The sequence below is a fragment of the Peromyscus leucopus genome, chromosome 7, assembly GCF_004664715.2.
Source record: "Peromyscus leucopus breed LL Stock chromosome 7, UCI_PerLeu_2.1, whole genome shotgun sequence".
In the NCBI taxonomy this organism is placed as follows: domain Eukaryota; kingdom Metazoa; phylum Chordata; class Mammalia; order Rodentia; family Cricetidae; genus Peromyscus; species Peromyscus leucopus.
Genome location: NC_051069.1, coordinates 47,664,794 through 47,686,142, shown reverse-complemented (window position 1 = coordinate 47,686,142; position 21,349 = coordinate 47,664,794). Strand labels below are relative to the sequence as shown.

The following is a 21,349-nucleotide window of genomic DNA, read 5'->3' as shown; positions in this document are numbered from 1 at the left end:
TTGGTGTCTAAGTCTCAGAAACATTAAAGGAAAGAATAAAACACCAAACATCTAACTATAAAAATGAGCAGCTGCAAAGACAAAGAAAACATGGGAAGCAAGGCTGTTCTGCACACTGGTGTTTGTAATACACCTCTGCAGGGTATAAAAAGAACACATTGCTGCTCCCTGGCCCAGGATCAGTGGCTGTGCAGGTACAGGAGAATTCCCTCCACCACAGAGGGCTCAGATCCTGCCTTAAACTTTCTAAGTAAAGCTGACAAGGCTGTAGCCAGAAATTAAGCAAAAGAGAGGCATGGTCTTGAAAAAGCATAATTAATAGCTAAATAATTCTTGGTTTATGACACTTTAATACACCTGCCAAAAGTGATTGCTCAGAAGGTATGTTAAAATTTATTAAGAATCTGAGGAGTGTTGTTCATAAATTATTTCAGCATAACTCAGGGGCTTGGGAGGGAATGAAAAGTAAATAATTTGCAAGTTAGGTAACTTCAAAGAAATATATAAAGTGGGTCACTGTCATATAAATCACCTTTGTCAAATGGGAAAAAAGTTAAATAAAAGATACCACTTCGGAAAGAAAATATTAAATACAGCAAGTGATAAAGTGTTTCAGAAGACTAAAGTCATACTTGGCATCATCTAGTCAAGGGTTGATGTGGTTCTTCTGCCCCACCATCTCCATACCCATAAACACGAGGAAGAGATACCCAGGACAGCGCACTGTCTCTAACAGCTGCAAGCCATGTGTCTACTGAAGTGCATGGAACAGATAGCTGGATGCCTGGGGAGGTGACTCTGACTAAAGCCCTTGCTTGCAAGCTTCAGAAATCATGTAAAAACCAGGAAAGATTTAGCAGCCACCTGTAATCCCAGCAGTTTAGAGGTGGAGACAAAGGATAAGCTGAGAGCTTCAAGTTCAGTGGGACACTGCCTCAGTTTGAAAAAATAAAGGGAGAATAATCAAAGAATACATAAAACATCCACCTTGGGCTTCCACACATACACACAAGTGCATGCACACATGCGCAGAGAGAGAGAGAGAGAGAGAGAGAGAGAGAGAGAGAGAGAGAGAGAGAGAGAAAGAAAAGAAGAAGAAGAAGAAGAAGAAGAAGAAGAAGAAGAAGAAGAAGAAGAAGAAGAAGAAGAGAGAACCTTGAGCAATACTATGCTACAATAAAACCCTATAATCATTCAACAACATTTATGACCTTTATTATAAACCAAATAGGCAAGAGTCTATAATTGAGACATGTGTTGAATGTGTCCCCCAAAGGTTAATATGTAAACTTGGTCTCCAGAGTGGTGATGTTTTAGTGGCTGAACCTTAATGAAGTAGGACCTTGTGGCAGGCAGTTAAGCTACAATAGCTTAATTATAGTGTTAACTGGAAAGAATTGTTGGAGAGAATAGGTCCCATGGCCTGGCTCATAAATCATGCTTGCTTATTGTCTTACCATACAATCTCTCCTCTTATCAATGTTCCCATCACAATGGCGTCTGTCAACTTGTAGCCAGGAGCCCTCACCAGAGTCAAGCAGATGCAGATCATATATCATGCTCCTGAATCACCAAAGCTTTGGGTAAATGAATCGCTTTATGCATTACCCAGGATCAGGTACTTTGCTACAGCAATCAAAGCAGGCAAAAACATGAAGTCTAGAGAATATACAAGGTTTGCCTGGAGACATGGCTTGGTTGGTAAAGTGCTTGCTTCACAAGCATGAGGACCTGAGTTGGGATCTCCAGCACCCATGTGAAACCCCATATCTGAAACTCCAGTGCTGGAAGGAAGGAGAATGCAGACAGGCAGGCCAAAAACTCTAAGTATTTGTCACGCACAGTACTGGAACACATTGATAAAAGGTAGTTCCCATCTTTGTGGGGACACTGAAAATACTCATTTCCATCCTTTCAGCAATGGGAAGAATGGATTCCCCGGTTAATTAGCAATTCTGCAATATCACTGGATATCTACTACTACTTTGATTCACTCTCTCCCATCTAGGGATGGTGTTGTTGGAATTAGATGCATGTATGCATATAGTAGGTGTTTTGTAGAGCTTTTGTAGGTAGGTCTACAATTTAAAACAACAGCTAAAATTCCATTAAGCCCAATAGAGTGTCACTTTAATGACTTTCAATGTGTCTTAATACTAGAAGGCAGGTAGCTACTAAATAGATCGGAGGAAGTGTGTTCTGCTATTACAGTCCAAATGGCAGAGCAAGGAAAGTAACTTAGGTCAGATTTCATTTGAAAATAGGTTTGCTTTACAATGGTTTCATCCATAAACCTGATAACAAGGCTCCCTTATTTGGGTGCTAGGAAGATCAAATAAGGAGATATATGTCAAGTGCCAGGAAGTCTCTTGTTCAACATACTGTGACGTAAGAAAAACGCCACAGTTATGTGGCTGCTAAAACATTCTTTCTGATACCTCAGTTGGACATGTGTGATTTTACTGTCTTCTTTGTGTTGGCATATGTGTTAATTTGAATGTATTGGCTCCCATAATCTCAGAGGGAGTGGCACTATCAGGAGGTGTGGCTTTGCTGTAGTGGGTATGGCCTTGTTGGAGGAAGTGTGTCACTGTGGAGGTGGGCTTTGAGGTCTTTTGTTTAAGCTTTGCTCAGTGTCTCCTTCCTGTTGCCTGCAAGATGTAGGACTCTCAGTTACTACTCCAGCACCATATTTGCGTGCACATAACCATGCTCCTCAGCATGATGATAATGAACTGAACCTCTGAAACTGCAAGTGAGTCAGCCTAATTAAATATTTTCTTTGTAAAAGTTGTTGTGGTCATGGTGTCTCTTCACAGCGATAAAAAACGAAACTAAGACAATATCTCATCATTTTTGATAGCATGTATTGATGGAATTTTTATTATTAAGAGAGATCCCTCAAGATGATCTCATCAGCTTCTTCAAATCTAATTGCCACAGCAAACACAACACCTTGAACACAGTTCTTAGCCCAGCCTCATTGCTGGTTAGTGCTTTAACCCAGGCCTTTGGATTGTTAGCTCAAGTAGGCCATCTGCACAACCCTGAACTCTTGACTTCCTGTTTCATTTCTTGACACCCTATCTTGGAGGCATTGCCATCTCTTACAGACTAAATGTCTGCCCTGTCCCTTTCTTCCCAGAACCTGAGTGAGAGACACATCTATTTCTTTTTTGTGGGAATGGAGAAGTCCAGTCTTCCCCCATCTCTTCATTCCTATCAGATTGACACAAAGTTGTACTCTCCCTGTTATGGTGAGCACAGGGATAAGCAGGCAGCCTTACCTCCTACACAGCTTTAGACATGGTAAACAGCAGTTCACCTTGACCTCTGGTAATCCTTTTATGGTATGTCAACAAATGTGGGGGGGAGGGCAAGTTCACATAAGTACCAGGAAAGTGAAAGTGTGCAAGACCTTATGAAGAACAGCACAACAGGCGATGAAGAGTGTCCTTTCTTGGATTTTTCAATTGTATCCACAACACATACAGTGACCATCCCAAAGAAATAGTACATCTAGAGTCTCTGGGTGGGATAATGGAAGTGGCTATTGGTGACTCACCTCCTTTTTACACTAGGGTTGAAATGAATGTGTTGCAATGTTCAATGAGTGCAGTACTGGAGAGATCTCCAGGGGCCTCCCATTATCAGATATTAAATGGCCCAACCCTACAGTCTCTCCAGAAGAGTAATTGTTAAGTGCTGATGAGTGCTGGGGTATATCGTTTGAAGCCCACACAATGTCCCAATCAGACTAGAGTTAGCTTATAATTTACGATTCAAACCATGACACTTTGAGGACATAAAGGTCAGTTTACATAACTATTTGGTAAATATCCATACAAGGATCATCCTAAACAAACCATACTATGAAGTTACCTAAGTCATAACCCAAACTTTGAGAAGTACTTTTCAAAGGCCTCCAACACATACAATGCCTTGTAGCCATGATCATAGTTAAGAGACAAGAATTGTTTATGAGGGATCGTGGACTTCCCTGATAGCCTAACCTGTTTGGAACATATGGGGCAGGGAGATAACTACAGAAAAACCTTACAGAAAGACAGCCCACACTGGTGTCTCAGCACTGTATGAATCCATCAACCCCTGCAGCTCCTTCCATGGGCTGAGCAAGAGTACTCTGTGGCCCACTGACTTTACATACCATATCACCTGCCCAAGGCCTCCTTAACCCTTTCCTGAACCACAGGTACCTCTCTCACCATCCTTCCTGACAGTGCAGTCCACAAGGACTATATTCAGGACATACACACTTGGTCCCCATCCTAGCCCTCTATTGTATCAGAATCAGTCAGCTCCACAAATGCACCTTCCGAGCAAAATCAACAGCTTTTACTTTATTCTCCAAGTTGATCTACAATGTTTAGAAGATAAGTTCTCTAGGATCAAATCGATTGTTCATGCCCTACTACCTGAACACCATTTGCTGAGTGAGAGGTGTCAGTATGATACATGGACGAGCCCCTTGATGTAGCCCCTGGCAGGGAGCTGTTTGTCTAGCTCAAAGCAGCATTTCTCTATCAAAACTAAATTTCCCCATTAGAGCCAAAACAATCCTTTCCAGGCTAATAACGTTACCTCCTTGGGCTTTCTTGATGCCATTCATAGGAAGATTGCTTTTGAAGTAGCAGGTTATCCAGACATACAAACTTTCTGGTGAGCAGAGAACAAGGTCAAGGCCTCTGACTTGACAGTTAGCAAGGAAGTGATTCTCTAAGTGGGAAATGACAAGCACATTGGAGGTAAGGTATAGGTTATGTGTAGCCTCCAAAATAGCAAAGATTAGCCCTGTGGTTCTCCCATTCAGTTCCGTCTCCCTCTTCTCTCTAGTGCCAGTGTCTACCCTACTTCCCTTTCATGATGCCCAAGGCCCTGGTCTATCCAGAAACTCTGGTCTCCATCTGCAAATCTAGAACAGAGAACTGAAATATTGCCTGATATACCCTAAGATTCATATAAGTGCTAGATTTATCTTGGACTTCTGACAAGGATGGAGACTTGTGGGATATCCTAAGAACTTCCTTCCATCTCTGTAACCTGGCAGGGAGGCTTAGGATTTAATATGGCAACCCAAGGGACCACATTCTGTCATGCATAGGAGCAAGTGAGTGAGACAGTCTGACTCCACCCAACTCATTGCCCAGTGTGCTCCACTCCCACAGCCTTAGGAGCTTCTCAACATTCTGTTTTTACTAGATTGTTTGTGTGTGTGTGTGTGTGTGTGTGTGTGTGTGTGTGTGTGTGTGTGTGTGTGTGTGTGTGTGTGTGTGTGTGTGTGTGTTCTATGCCAGAGGTTGACATCATCATTCTCCATATAACATTTTAAAAACATTTTTATTAATTCATTGAGAATTTCATAAAATGTACTTTGAACATATTTACTTCCCTCCCCCAACACCACCCGTAACCTTTACCCTCCCCTCCCTTCCAATCCAACCTTGAGATTTCTTTTTATTGGCCCCACTGAGCCTGGTTGGTCTTGTCCAATTCATCTTAGGAGTGGAGCCTGCCCTGGCATGCAGAAGACCTATAGAAGTTGTATCTTTAAAGAAAGCAGGCCTTCTGCCTTCTGCAAACTATCAAATATCAATAGCTAGTCAAATAGTGGTAGGATTTCATGCCCCCATCCCCTTTGCATGCTGGAATTCTGTCTAGCTTGAATTTGCAAAGGTTTTGTATAGACTGTCACAATTGCTATGAGTGAATATATGCAACTGTGTCTAGAAAAACACCATCCCCTTGAAGTTACCCAGCATCTCTGGCTCTTGCAATCTTTCTTTCCCCTCTTCTGAAATCTAGTCAGTAGGGGTAAAGCATCCAAGTTAGTACCAACTCAGTTTCTCCATGCTCTGTGACTCAAGAGTGTAACGTCTTTAGCCGTAGGGTAAGCCTATACTATATGATTAGCTACAGGTTGAGCAAGAAATTTTGTCTCAAAAAAATTTAGGATGTTACTGTCGTTTGCTAACCAGTGAACTCCAGGGATCTCTCTACCTATCCAGAATTAAGATTATAGACATGTACAACCTGTGTCTAGCTTTCACCTGTGTGCTAGGAGTCATAACTCAGGCCCTCATAGTGTCACAAAAGCACTTAACCCACTGAGCCATATCCCCATCCTCCATTCATCTATTTTGTTACATTAATGCATGTGTGTATCTTTGTATGTATATTATGTATTGCATGTGTATATTTGCTTACAAATATGTCGCAGCACATGTGTAGAGAGCATAAACAATTTGTTGGAGTGACTCTCTTCTTCCACCATGTGGGTCACAGAAATCCAAGTCAGATTCCCAGGCTTGGCAGTAAGTGCCTTTACCGACTGAAGCATCTTTCACTTCCCATCAATTCACTTTGAAGTGAAATACTTTATTCTCTTGTGTGAAAGTATCACTCTTACTTATTTAGCCACTTCTGATGAGCAAAACAAACAAGTTGTACAATATGTTGACTGTAGTAAATAACAAACTAATACACACACAACATAACACTGCATATTTGTTATTTCATGTATATGCTTATAAACTATTTTCCAAAGCACAAGCAGGATATACACTATAATCAAAGTTATATTTGCCTAGAACTGCATTTGGCTATAAAGAAAAATATGTGAGTAAAGTCTAAAAGTTTAGAAAGGAAATCAAGAAAGAGGCACATAAGCCATGAAACAAAATACATAGCTTTTTTTTTTCTAGTTTTAACTCTGTTATGGCTTCCACCAGCTGTGGTAACTATGTGAATTTAACTCTCCACGTATTGCAGTAGCCAGAACCATTTTGGCATTCCTAAAGAATCCAGCATTCGTTATCCCTTTGATGCGGTGGCTGTAAACCTGGGCTTCCTTTTTAATTCCACAGCCAGTCACTGCAATGGAACTAGCCATGGCTAGTCATGTAGTACATTTCTTGTATTGACCAACTTAGGAAAAGTAGTTTTTAAAAATAATTGTTCTGGAGAGAGGAACTTTGTAACCTGACAGTTTCCTGTTTCCTTTTGTTTAAAACTACAATCTCATAGGTCTTGCAGTGGTGGGGCGTACCTTTAACCCAACACTCCAGTGGTGGAGGCAGGAAGAGTTACATATTGAATTCCAGGCCAGCCAGACATACACAATAAGAATCCCTCTTTTAAAAAAATAATGAAGTAACCAAAAAACCCAAACCATAAAGAACTATATTATCCTATTGAGAATGTAAAACCCATGTGAATCTTGCTGCTTCCAAATGGCCACTCTAACTGGATAGAAGTTCATTGAGATGTGTGGACTTTGGATCTGCCTAATTTCAGTGTGTAATGTCTTTTATTTGCAAATTCTTTACAATAAAGTTTTAGTTATTAGATAAATAAATGAAATGGAAAACAATAACATGATATATGAATCACCTTGCTATACATAAAGTATGCTTTTAAAACCTAAAATAAAATAAAACTGTGAAAATTTCAGGACAACAGGTAAATCTGGAAAGAATTATATGAAGTGAGCTGAGCCAGACACAAAAAGACACATATCATAGATTCTTCTTCCTGCTGGGAAGCATGGCCTTTAATAAGATCTGATTATGTGTGCAGGTCTGAATGTGGGCATTGGCTATGAAAAACATAAAGGAGTCCTCGTGAGAGGAAAAAAAGCTGTTTAGGGAGCCAATTGCCAGGTGAGCAATTGAACACATGGACACAACAGTGGGAAGCAGATATCTGGGGAAGGTCACAAGTGGGGTCAGGGAAATGCAGAAGCTGGGAGGAGGGGACGCAACAAAAACACACTTAAAATGTCATAATGAACCTAATATTTTGTGTGCTAATTGACAGTAAAAAAACGTTTTGATGATATTTGCCTCGGAATGGGGAGTTGATTAAAATGGAAAGGCAACTGTAAAGGATATGGTCTGCATTGTTCCAGTTTCTTAAAAAGGAATCAATTCTTCTGTTATCACATAGAATTAATTTCTATGTTAATCAACAAATGGTGTTAGTTTTGAGCTTGGCATGCACAGACAGTATCAGTGAAAGGATTATGAATGTGAGCATATATATTTATTTATGGAGCTTGGGTTTTTGATGCTTCAACTCCTGAGTTTTTTACTTTATGGTGGTGTGAAAGAACATGCACTCAGTATGATTTTGTGTGTGTTTGTGTGGTGCTGAGGCTAATACCCATGGCTCTGTCAAGGGTAAGCAAGCACTTGACACTGAGCTAAACTCCCAGCTCTATAAATGGTGCTTTGAATTTTGAATATGGAATTTTTTTCCTGGGCTAGCAATGTGCAGTCTGATTTTCTTTTGTGATGCTGGGAACAGGGAGGATGGTACTCAGTGAGCCACACTGTCATGAAAGGAAGCAGTTGTTTGCTATGATTTTCAAAAGATCGCATATGATATTTAATACTTTTTCATAAAATAGATTTATATATTAGATAATTGTGTCTAAGTGTGACTTAATGTGAGTGTTCTAAACACAGCTAAGGTTGGATAGGCTACTATGATGATTGATGTGTTAGATATACTAAATACACACATGAAGTGATATTTTCAACTTTAAAGGAGTTTGTTAGTACACGATCCCATTGAAAGCCCACTCACTGCACAAGTCTGCTCACATTGTGGAGAATCCCCTTCACCCAAAATCAACTGACAATGGATGCTAATCATGTTGATAGAAATACTTGCCTTCAATGTCTCAGACTCAGGTTTGGCCAAGCAGCAGAGTTTCCGAATCTAGCTACCCAGAACACGGAATTTAATCTGTACTTGAGATTCTTACATTCTTGGGCTGCAATCCTAATCTGGCCCACTCCTAAAATGATCTCGCCTGGATTGCTTTGGCCGATTTGGTTTTGATTTCTGGCTTCCTCTGGATTCCTTTGGGCCCATGTCCTTTCCCCACAAGCCTTGCAATATAGCTCACTTTGAGTCTAGCTGAGGCAGCCCCTCTGTTTATTCTGTGCTATGGATATCAAGCAGATAAAATGCTCCATTTGAAGAGAGCATAAAAAACATCTTCTGAGGGACTTGGCATTTTAAGTGAGTGGCATCCCTGCTCTTCTTTTTATTAATTATACATTATTCAGCAGAACTTTAATATTACCATCTTATGAAATTTGTCAAAGGAAAAAGAGAGAGATAACCCATAATCATACTACCTAAAATAACCACTGTGAACATTTTAGTGCACCTCATTTCTGTCCCTATGTGTGTAATTTTGCAAAGTTGTAGTCACACCCAATACACAATTTTATCATGTTTTCCCACTTAAATATTATACTATGAGTATTTTTAATGTCACTACCAATTCTTCATCACTTTACCTTTGATAGCTGCACAATAGTTCACCAAATTGAAGAGTTTACTTACCTATCTTATTATCTTTAAACACTTCTTTTCACATCTTGTAACCATGGTGTTCTTTTATATAACCTAACCTCTCACATGAAGTTAAAATTACTTGCCAAAGAAGAAGAATTTTTGTTTGCATCAATTTACTCCACTGCTTATATAAGGATTCAAGCTTCCCCGGTAGGGGTGGGGAAGGGAGTAGGGAAGGGTCCAGAAAAACACTTTCCAGCCTGTACCATCCATCCTGGGAAGCACCTGGTCCTCTACCTGCTCTGTTTCAAGCTATTCTATTTCTTGCAGACAGAGCAGCTGATAACCCTGTGGGTCCTGTTTGTCTTCACCATTGTGGGAAACTCTGTTGTGCTGTTCTCCACTTGGAGAAGGAAAAGAAAGTCCAGAATGACCTTCTTTGTGACTCAATTGGCCATCACGGGTAAGTGACTATACCATCAGGAGAGAAGAAAGCTGTATGCAAAATTCCTGAAGCATTAGCAAGTCTGATCATTTCTATAGGGATATAAAGGCCTTGTTGGAACATTTCCTCTAACAAGTTTAGCACATTTACATATCCATAAGATTCTCATCATAAAAATTCCCATGTTAGCAACATGAAAATGCTACCTTCAGTGTCGCCACTGAAGATCTGTAGGGCTTCAATCTTCCTATACACAACAGCCTCCAGGTCGTTTGATTTTATCATCCTATTTTTAAGAGCATGAGGAATATACTCTTCCCAGAAAATCAACCACAATAGTCTACGTTTGATGATAAAATGTGACATCTCTAGTCCTTTGCAGATTAAAGTCTATGGACATTACTTTCAAAATACAAGTGATGTGGAAAACCTCTGCTGGAGAGAGCATAAAAATAAGTTGACATCCCTGGGCGTTGGGAATGTCCAGTTGGGAATGTCCAGCACATCTGGAAGGGGAAGGGAGAAATATGCCAAGGGAGAAACTGCACTTTAAAGGAAGGTCCCAGCCCAGGTCACAGTGGTAGAGGGCCTGTTCAAAAGGGACAGGAAGGGGCGAGGAGGGAGGGAGCACTGCTCCACAGGCCAGAGAGAGACGGACCAAATGAGGCTCACCGAGAGTCCATGCAGAACCGGGCATGGGGCCCAGGGGTATGCTAGCAAGATGGATGCCACAGCAGTTTAACTGGAGTTAAATTATAGGAAAAATGTAAAAGAAAAAAGGGTTGTAATGTGCTACAAGAAAGATGGTAATTGTCCACAGGGGCTGCTCATCTCATCTCAACATGTGCAATTTACTGCCTCAGCTGCAACAGTGGCTCGAACTTCTTGGGAATTTAGTTTTGAGCCACAGTATGAGAAATAAAGTACTATATTTTTTATATTAAAGAAAATTGGTGTACATTGTATTTCTTTAATAATGTTTCAATTAATTTTTTAAAATTCTTGCAATGTATTTTAATCATATTCACTCCTCTCCTCCAACTACTCCAACACCTTCCTGCCCACCCAATTATATGTTCTGTCTATCTAACCATATCCTTACTATATGTATACATGTATATATATTATATGCATATGTTACACATATGTATAGAATATATGATATGATAGATAGATATATATAGAGAGAGATCTATAGTAGAAGGATAGGTAACCATCTCTCTATCCCTATCATCTCTACCTCTATCACCCCCATCTCTATCATTTCTATCTCCATCTATATCTCTACCACCTCCTTTTCTACCATCTCCATCTCTAACTCTATCATTCCTTTCTCTGTCTCTTTTTATTTCTCTTTCTCAATCTCTCTTTAAACTCACTGATTCCAGTATGGGTTTGGGCATGCCCTAGAGTGTGGTCAACCTGTTAGGGGGTCACATAGTTGAAGGAAACTAAGACTGTCCTTCCCAGCACCTATCAAATGCCAATAGCCCCACAATTAGAGATGTGATTTTATACTCACTTTCCTCCTTCCATTCTGGGGTTATTTTTCCAGCCTGCATTTGTGCAGTTCTTACGCATGCTGTTACAATCCTTGTGAGTTCATATGTGCAACTGCCTTGCTGTGTTCAGAAAATACTGCTTCCTTGAAGTCATCCACTACCTGTGTCTCTTACATTTTTCTACCCTCCCCCAACCCCTGAGAAGATCCCTGAGCCTTGAGGTAGGGTGTTGGTTTAGTTAGGGTTTCTATTGCTGAGAAGAGACACCATGACCACAGCAATTTTAATAAAGGAAAACATTTAATTGGGGTGGCTTACATTTTCAGAGGTTCAGTCCATTATCATCTTGGGACATGGCAGTGTGCAGGCAGACATGGTGCTGGAGAAGTAGCTGAGAGTCCTACATCCTGCAGACAACAGGAAGTGGTCTCTCTCACTGAGCACAGCTTGGGCATATATGAGACCCCCAAAGACTATATCCACAGTGATACACTTCTTCCAACAAGGTCTCACCTACTGCAACAAAGTCACATCTCCTAATAGTACCACTCCCTATGAGCTTATGGGGGCCAAACTATATTTAAACTACAAAATTCCACTCTCTGGCCCCCATAAGCTTGTAACAATATAATGCCAAGTGCATTTAGTCCAACTTCAAGAGTCCCCATAGTCTATCACAGTCTCAACAATGTTTAGTCTATTCTGAGACTCTCTTAACCTTAATCCCCTATAAAATAAAAATAAAAAGAACAGATTATATACTTCCAACATACAATGGCACAGGATATACATTACCATTCTAAAACACAGGGAAGGGAGCATAGTGAGGAAATACCTAACCACAAGAAGACAAAAACCAATTAGGCAAACTAAACTCTGCAGCTCCATGCCCGATATGAAATCACTCTTCAGAAATCCAACTCCTTTCAGCTTTATTGACTGCAACACACTTTGGTCTGGTTCCACTCCCTGTTAGCAGCTTTCCTCAGCAGGTATCCCATGGATCTGGCATCTCCAAAGTCTTGGTTTCTCCAAGGAAATCCAGGCTTCAACTTCACAGCTTCACACAATGGTCTCTCTGGGCCTCCATTCAGGGTCACTCCTGATACATGCCTGGCTTCAGTGGCTTTCCTTAGTCACAGAGGAAGATTCCATCACCGCATGAAAATGTATCCTTAACTCCAGAACCATGTGACCAGAGTTGCCAAGTTCTGCTGTTTACTAGGGCTAGAACATGCCCCCCCCCAGCCCCGCCCCTTCAATTACATCTTCACCAACTTTCTGTTTTCGATGGTTAGACCAGGCTGGCCTCAAACTCAGCAATCTGCCAGCCTCTGCCTTCCCAGGTCAGACAGGCTGTTCTCCCCAGTACCTGTTGAATGCTCCTTGAGGAGGGATCTTATAAATTGTTATTTTTTGGTTCTCAGAGATGCTAAGATTGTTCCTTCTTGAGTCATGTAATTCTCCTTCCTCCACCAGAAGGGCATGTTTCAGTTCAAAGGAAATCACTGCATAACTGGCCTCTACTCTTGCCTGTGGAGGACTACTTTTATTATGTTAATTAATGTGTGAGGATACCTCCTTGGGCAGGAGATCATGGTCTATATAAAATGGGGAAGAGGAGCTGAGTACTACCATCCATCTGTTGCTCTCTGCTTCTTGACCATGGATGCAAAGTGACCATTTACTTCCAGCTTCTGCTGCCTCTACTTCCCTCCCATGAAACCTGGAGCTGTGAATTAAAGAAAGCATCTTCCCTACATTGCTTTTATCTGTGCATTTTATTATGGCAATAGGAAAAGAAATGAAACCCAAAGCCCACACACACACTTCACTCTCCAACAACTTACTGTGAATTGTACTACTTGAGTTGTGAAAACCAATGCCACCATTAAAAAGATATGAGAAGTTAAAGGAACCTCTAGTCAATAAGGTGAGGTATGTGATGGAAGTCTGTCTGTCCAACAGAAGTCCTACTTCTCACTCTTAGTGTCATCCAGCTCATGCTAAAATGCAAAAGACCACAAAAGAGGGTGATAGAGCTGTCTTTCATTATGTTTCTTAGGCTGCAATGTTGTAATACACACTAAAGAATTGTGTATTTCATTATAGTATGAAAACTTAGAGGTAGAAAGAATATTGATCTACCATTTAAATTTTTTCCCACAAATCACAAAGGAATAATTGAAATTTTATCATCTATCACCAAATAGGGAAGATGCATGTCCTATTTTAATTCATAATCTAATTAACCTGGAGTGAATTTATCATGGTGTTGTAGACAATGTTTTTATATTTTAAAACCTTTAAAGGGTCACATCAGAAGTATCTCAAGTGAAGAAAAATTTTGAACAAGTAGAATATTCCATAAGTCTAGGATTGAGGTTCAGGGTCCTAAAATGTGATATATATGGAAGCTATTGAAAGGACTCCACAAACAAGGAGCGATGATCTCTGAGGCTTTGGTAGCAAAGCTGAGAAGACATGAGTAAGGATGGAGGACATAAACAGATGCAGGCATCCTTGAGGAACCCCATTGTTTTTGGTTTTTTGAGACGGGGTTTCTCTGTGTAGCTTTGCACCTTTCCTGGAACTCACTCTGTAGCCCAGGCTGGCCTCCAACTCATAGAGATCCGCCTGGCTCTGCCTCCCAGTGCTGGGATTAAAGGCGTGTGCCACCACCGCCTGGCTGAGGAACCCCATTCTTAAGAGTATATGCTCCTATCACCAGAGTAGGTCAGTCCCGGCTGTCTCTCGACCATTGCCATCAGTCTTTTGTGGGGGTATCTTTGTGGATTTCTGTGGGCCTCTTTAGCTCTTTGTTTCTTCCTTTTCTCATGTGGTCTTCATTTACCATCGTCTCCTATTCCTTGTTCTCCCTCTCTTTTCTTGACCCAGCTAGGATCTCCTGCTCTCTTTCCCTCGACCCTCGCCCTTCATTGCTCCCACTCATGTCCAGGCTGTTCATGTAGATCTCATCCATTTCTCTGTGTTTTTCTTGGGGTCCCGTTTTCCAGGTAGCCTCACTGGTGATGTGAGTAGCAGTCCAGTCATCCTTGTTCCACATCTAGTTGTGCCATAAACCCCATCCAAGGACTGAGGAATCTGGATGCAGACATCCATAGCTAGGCCCCTGGTGGAGCACTGGGAGTCTAATTAGTGAGAAAGAGGAGGGTCTATATGAGCGAGAATTGTTGAAACCAAGGTTGGATAAAGCACAGGGACAAATAACCAAATGAATGGAAACACATGAACTATGAACCAAAGGCTGAGGGGCCCCCAACTGGATCAAGCCCTCTGAATAGGTGAGACAGTCGATTGACTTGATCTGTTTGGGAGGCATCTAGGCAGTGTGGTACCAGGTCCTGGGCTCGTTGCATGAGTTAGCTGTTTGAAACCTGGGACTTGTGCAGGGATGCTTGGCTCAATCTGGGAGGAGGGGACTGGACCTGCCTGGACTGAGTCTATCAGGTCGATTCCAGTCCTCAGGGGAGGCCTTGATCTGGAGGAGGTGGGAATGGCAGGTGGGCTGGGGGAAGGGGAGGGGGGCAGGAAGGGAGAGAACAAGGGAATCTGTGGCTATTATGTAGAACTGAATAGTATTGTAAAATAAATTTTAAAAAAGTAAAAAAAAAAAAAAAAAAACCTTCAAAAAAAAAAAGTATATGCTCCTATCCACATACCTGTGACTCTTCCAAGGTTCCCCAGCCCTATGCCCCTATTTTTGTTGTCTCTGGCTGCCTGTCTCCCCTGGCTCCTCCAGGTCTCCTCTGAGCCCTGACTTTCATTCTCATAGACATCTCATTTTCATCAGATCACATAAGCAAGCACACACTTCTTCTTTTGTTTTCTTTGAGATTACCTGTAGAAACATGAATTTTTGTGCTTAAAAGACTTTAGTGAACATTTAAAAAACATAATGAGATTGTTGAAAAGCAAATACCAAAAATTGCATACTTTATGTTCTCTCAACTGTCAACTGCCACTAGAATTTCTCAGTTCTATGTTCCTTCAACCTTGGGTCTTATCTTTACTTTTTAAAAACTTTTTATTTCTATATGTCTATTATCATATGTCAGAGAAGTCTAACTTTTTCTTTGTTTTATTTGTTGTCTCTGGCTGCCTGTCTCCCCTGGCTCCTCCAGGTCTCCTCTGAGCCCTGACTTTCATTCTCATAGACATCTCATTTTCATCAGATCACATAAGCAAGCACACACTTCTTGCTTGAAAAAAGAATTTTATTTTTGCCTTATTTTTTACTCCCACCAAATCATATCATTTAGATTTCAAAGACAATAGGTTCCAGCCTTTTTATAGAGAGAAAATAAGTTTCTATCTAAAGCAAGAACATCAGAGCCAGTTACAGTGAGGGACACACCAGCATATATATGGATTCACATTTACGCTTAAAATTCTCGTGGCCAAAAATGCAACCCTTCTGAATTATTTTTAATTGTGAGCTACATGGTTCCAGTTAATGAGCATCTTATGTGGTCTTATTTCAAATAATTTGAACTTGTCAGTTTATACCTGTGGTGGTATTGTGTTCCCCAAAACATTGTGCACCCTAATAAACTTATCTGAGGTCAGAGAACAAACAGCCACTATATATAGAGGCCAGAAAATGGTGGCACACACGCCTTTAATCCTAGCATTCCAGAGGGAGAAAACCCTCTGGATCTATGTAAGTTCAAGGCCATACTGGAAACAGCCAGGCATGGTGAATCACGCCTTAATCCCAGGAAGTGAGCCTTTAATCCCAGGAAGTGATGGCAGAAAGCAGAAAGGTATATAAGGCGTGGAAACCAGGAACTGGCTGATTAAGCTTTCAGGCTTTGGAGCAACAGTTCAGCTGAGATTCATTCTGGATGAGGACTCAGAGGCATCCAATCTGAGGAAACAGGATCAGCTGAAGAATTGGCAAGGTGAGGTGGCTGTGGCTTGTTCTGCTTCTCTGATCCTCCAGCATTCACCCCAATACCTGGCTCTGGATTTGTTTTTATTAATAAAACCTTTTAAGATTCCTGCTACATATACTCAATACTATAACCTATAATAATTAGAAAGAATTTTATCTTTATTACTAGGTGTCCATCAGAACTAAAGAGAGCCCAGACTTGCGGGTAAATAAGAAATATTTTTTAATCCAAAAGAGTTATAAAATACAGTCCTCAATAAGTGCAAAAATACATAAATTTTTACATAGCATATTGTATAATATACACTTACTCTAAAGGAGGTTAGTTAAGAAAGGAGATAAAAATTTTGGAGTTATTAGACTAAAAGATCAACTATAATAATAGTTGCATTTTGTACAGACTAAATAATCAAACAAAAATAACAAGTTCATCATAGTATATTTTTAAATTTACCAGTTATAGTCTATTCATAAAAGATACATGTCTTAAATGTAGCATAGAAAAGGTTAAAATTTAAAAGGAAAAGGAAAGGATAGTGAATGAGTTTTGGTTAGCTTTCTATTACTGTGACAAAGTAGACAATTACCTCAAAAAACGACAGTGTTTGCTTTGGTTTATGATTTCATAGACTTCAGTCCATTGTGACAGGGCTGTGTTTCCTTTGGGACTCTGAAGAGACAGAAAACTATGGTAGGAGCATTTGACTAAAGACCCGCTCACCTCCCAATGGCCAGAACAAAGAGAGGTAGAGGAGGAAACAGAGTACCAATGTCCCCTTCAAGGGCACACACCCAGTGGTCTAACTTTCTTCTACTAGGCTCTAACTCTTAAAGATTCTGTCTCCTTGAAGGAGGACCACAGGTGAGGGATCAACCTTTTACCAGCACATGGGCTTTGAAAGAACATTCAAGGTCCAAGATACAGAGATCAGGTAAAGGAATTAAAAATAGCTAATATCCCAAAGTTAGAGGCAAAACAGGCAGTGCCCATTAGGCTTATCTCACAAAACACCACCAAACTGTATGTAGGTCTGCTGGCATACAATCCAGCCTGGCATAAGATTCCAAGCATGAGGTGTGCTCTACAACTCTCTACACAAGGGGGCAGGTTTGCCTGAGACTGGAACCCTAAACCATAGATTATTCTAGTTGTAATACGATTTGTCTTGCTGGGTTTTGGACTTAACTGGGTTTGTTTTTTCTCTTTCCATGTTTCTTAATTTTGGAACTACCTATCTCACCATTATGTTTTAGAAATATGTTGCCTATGTTAACTTTACAAGCTCACCACTGTCAGGGGACGTGCTGTTGGAGGACACATGCATGGCTTCCCCATTTAGATTACACTCAAGTTTGTAGGGTTTTTTGAGTGAAATGAGACAAGGATAATCAGTTCTAAGAGCTGAGGGGAATAATATGGTTTGTTTGGTCCATGGTGTTAATTAAGGCCCAATGCCATCAATGTGGAACATTTCAGAAATGATTGGGTCACATTGGTTTTATCTCACAAATGGGTTATCATGGGAGTAGATTTTCTATCAAAACAGTGAAGAAATTAGTCTCTCTCTTTCTCTTTCTCTCTCTTCCTCTCTCTCTCCTCTCTCTCTTTTCTCTGTGTGTCTGTATGTCTGTCTCTCTGTCTCTGCTTCTGTGTGTGTGTGTGTGTGTGTGTGTATGTCTGTCTCTCTTTCTCCTCCCTACCTCTTTCATTCTCTGTCAATCACTATGATACAGAAAGAAGGTTATGACCAGATTTTATCATGTGATTTTTTTTTATCATGTGATTTTTTTTCAAGACAGGGTTTCCCTGTGTAGCTTTGGTGCCTTTCCTGGAATTCACTCTGTAGCCCAAGCTGGCCTTGAACTCATAGAGATCCACCTGTCTCTGCCTCCTGAGTGCTGTGATTAAAGGCGTATCATATGATCTTTAACTTCTTGGCTTCTAGACTGTGAGAAAATAAGTCTCTATCCTTTATAAATTATTCAGTCTCAGGCATTTTGTAACAGTAGCACCAACAGACCAAGATATTAAACCCAGAAAGCAAACTCTGTGGCTACAGTAAGTGTTTGTATATTCATAGTTCTTCTTCTATTCTCGAGAGATTCTCGTACCTTTATCTTTGTCTTGTTATTTGCTTTGAAGGAACATGAAGGGAGATAAGAGGGCTTCTAATGCTAAGCCCAATCTATTTATCAGCAACTTTGCTTGTAAATTCACAACTGTATTCCTCTTGAAACAATTCATCACATGTACACTCAGAATTATTCTCTATGCGGTTTATTTGCAAAACATTTCACGCCAGTGCAGAGCAGAGGTTTCGATCTCAGATGCCTTCAGGGGTCCAGCAGGCAGTGAAAACGAGTGAGACAGGCCCAGCAGAGGCCCAGCTGACTGCAGCGAGCACCCTGCCTGAGGCATTCAGACCCAATTTTTCTCAAAGACTATGCTGATCAAAAAAAATGCACACTAGACATGATGACCATATTTGGCCTGAGGGTAATTTGTTAATAACCACAGATATAAAATTAAAATTAAGAATTTGAAAAGCTTGTGTCATTATAAAAGTCTGGCACACAAAGCATGGACACCATCTGCAGTCCACGAGGGCCAATATTAAGCTGTTCAGTTTAGCTTGTCAGGAATGAAGGACAGGGATGGAGGAATTTTTATTTTCAATGGTTTGCACCGAGTTCATTTGAGAAAATTTAAAATCCATTGTCCATGTTGACCATGCCACAGTAAGATCTCTCCAACGTTCTTAATTGTATTTAAAAAAAAAAAAAAAAAAAAAAAACATTCTGTGCTCAGTGACCCTAACAGTAGAAATAAATTTATAAAGGAAAAATTCCTACCAACAACATGATGATCACATAGCCACATAGGTTAAAGAGAAAAATGCAGATCAGCTGATATATGCTGAGCACTGGGATTCTGGTAGGAACTCTGTGTATTGAGTTTCTCCACATAAATGAGAAAACTCTGTGAGACACTGGACCTGGAGCAGAGGCTTCTGGTTTAAGCGCATCCGAGTGAGCTGTTCTCACTTAAAGGTGCTGATATTAGCAGGTTCGTGCAAAGAACAAGACTGCAAAGTACAGCTGTCATTTATAGGTGACTTCCTCCTGGCATCAAGGAAAATATTTTAATTGAAGGGGCTGTATTAGTTACTCTTCTGTTGCTGTAGAACACCATCTTCCTTGAGGTTCCCTGAGCCGTAGGTGCAAGAGTTGTGATGCACATGTGTCTTTGGGGCTGAGCTCCTCATGATCTGTTGATATCTCTATTGGGGTCAGTGTGATTTGGAGTGTCAGTCTCCATTTGCTGTAAAGAAATGCTTCTTTGATCAGAGGTGGTAGTTACACTTACTCGTGGATATAAGAATGGGGGTTAGCATGTAGTAAGGGATTACGTTGGGCTACCAAAGTGGCGGTAGTAGATTCTTTCATAAGGCCATGACCTCACTAGCCCAGGAAGCTGGTTAGGTTTCCAGTACCAGCCATAGTTTCTCTCCTATTGAGTTTGTCCTAAGGCCAATTACACAGTTATTGTCAGTGACATGTGAATGCCACTTATTGCACTTTTATGCATATCTTACCAATCTGGTAATTTCAATGGTCCATAGATGTTGCAGCTGGTCTGTTTAATTGATTCTCTCCCTTGGTACCTTGCATAGTATTTCCTGGAACCATAAAGCTAGACTGCAGGAAATCAGCTTAAAGGTCAGAACAAGATTGAATCATCTCAGTCCTATGTTAAGTGTGTGGTGTCTTCAGCAATATGAGCTGTCCGCTCTCAACCCCCAGAGCAACCAAAAGTTACATGAGTTTTTATATTGTTTGTGGAGTTACTTGGACTACCCTGACCAACACCTTAAAGGGAATCTCATGCTTGGCTTTGTTAGTCTATTCTTGTAGGGACCATTGTCAGTCCAAGCTTAATGTCTTAACACATATACTTCTATATAATATAATATTATCAAGTAATTTTGGTGTTCATTGTTCCTCATCCCTACTTCTCTTATATTTATAGTGAGGGAAATTAATGTGCAAATGAGCTTGCCCTAGGTTATACAGTGAGTGGGAGACAAGAAATTCAAACTTGGGTACTCCTTTTTCCAATTCTGAGCTCTCAATCACTCTACACTGTACCTCCCCAGCAATGCAGAGGTGTAGGTAGGTGCTCCGTGGTTCAGGAACTACTGTAGAATAATGGAAGTGGATGTTGCAAAATTAAGAGAGAGGCTGATGCCAACATATTTAACAAATGAGTGGGTTAGGCAAGATAGAACATAAGAGTGACTAGGGGCAGAGAAAAGTAAGAGCTAAGTATAGAAATCTCAAAATTTGAAAGTACGATGACTCAGCTAAAATATCTATAGCTGAGCAGCTGGCTGGATTTCCAGCCTGAATAGTGAATGTCAGGGTTGCCTGGCTGGGGGAACTACTCATGGAGGATAGGACACAGGAAGTTCCTACACACCCCAGCACCTCCCAAGCCTGCTCTCATTGGCTGAAAATGTGTGTCACTGCAGATATTTCTCTACATATCTTCAATAAACATGCATGCCATGCCTTATGGTTATCTTCTCTTCCTAGATGGAAGGGATTTCAGATGGAAGGGATGTCTGAGAGTCAATAGAAAGAGAAGTATTATTGGAGTGTGGATGGCTGGGGTCGAAATTTCCACCCATTTAGCTCTCCATCATCTAACCAGAGTTCCATTATCTCCTGTGCCTATGAATGATTGGTCCCATTGGAGAAGGCCGCACTGGAAACAGCCAAGTGTGGTGACTCACGCCTTTAATCCCAGGAAGTGATGGCAGAAAGCAGAAAAGTACATAAGGCATGAAAAGCAGGAACTAGAGCTGGTTAAGCTTTCAGGCTTTTGAGCAGCAGTTCAGTTGAGATCCATTCTGAATGAGGACTCAGAGGCTTCCAGTCTGAGGAAACAGGATCAGCTGAGGAACTGTTGAGGTGAAAAAGCTGTGGCTTGTTCTGCTTCTCTGAACTTCCAGTGGTCACCCCAATACCTAGCTCTGAGTTTGTTCTTATTAATAAGGCCTTCTAAGATTCATGCTACAGACCCTGGTTCACTTCCCAGTACTTACAGTAGATGGCACATAACCTCCTGTAACTTCAGCTCCAGGGGACTCA

At 40.8% G+C, this 21,349-nt stretch overlaps 1 protein-coding gene across 1 annotated transcript in view; it reads left to right on the top strand.

Annotated features, from left to right (window-relative positions):
• Positions 1-21,349, top strand: part of Npsr1 (neuropeptide S receptor 1) — a 192,980-nt gene that overhangs the window by 27,649 nt on the left and 143,982 nt on the right. Inside the window, 1 exon segment of the mRNA XM_028872595.1 lies at positions 9,661-9,793. Coding sequence (XP_028728428.1) covers positions 9,661-9,793 — 133 coding nt within the window.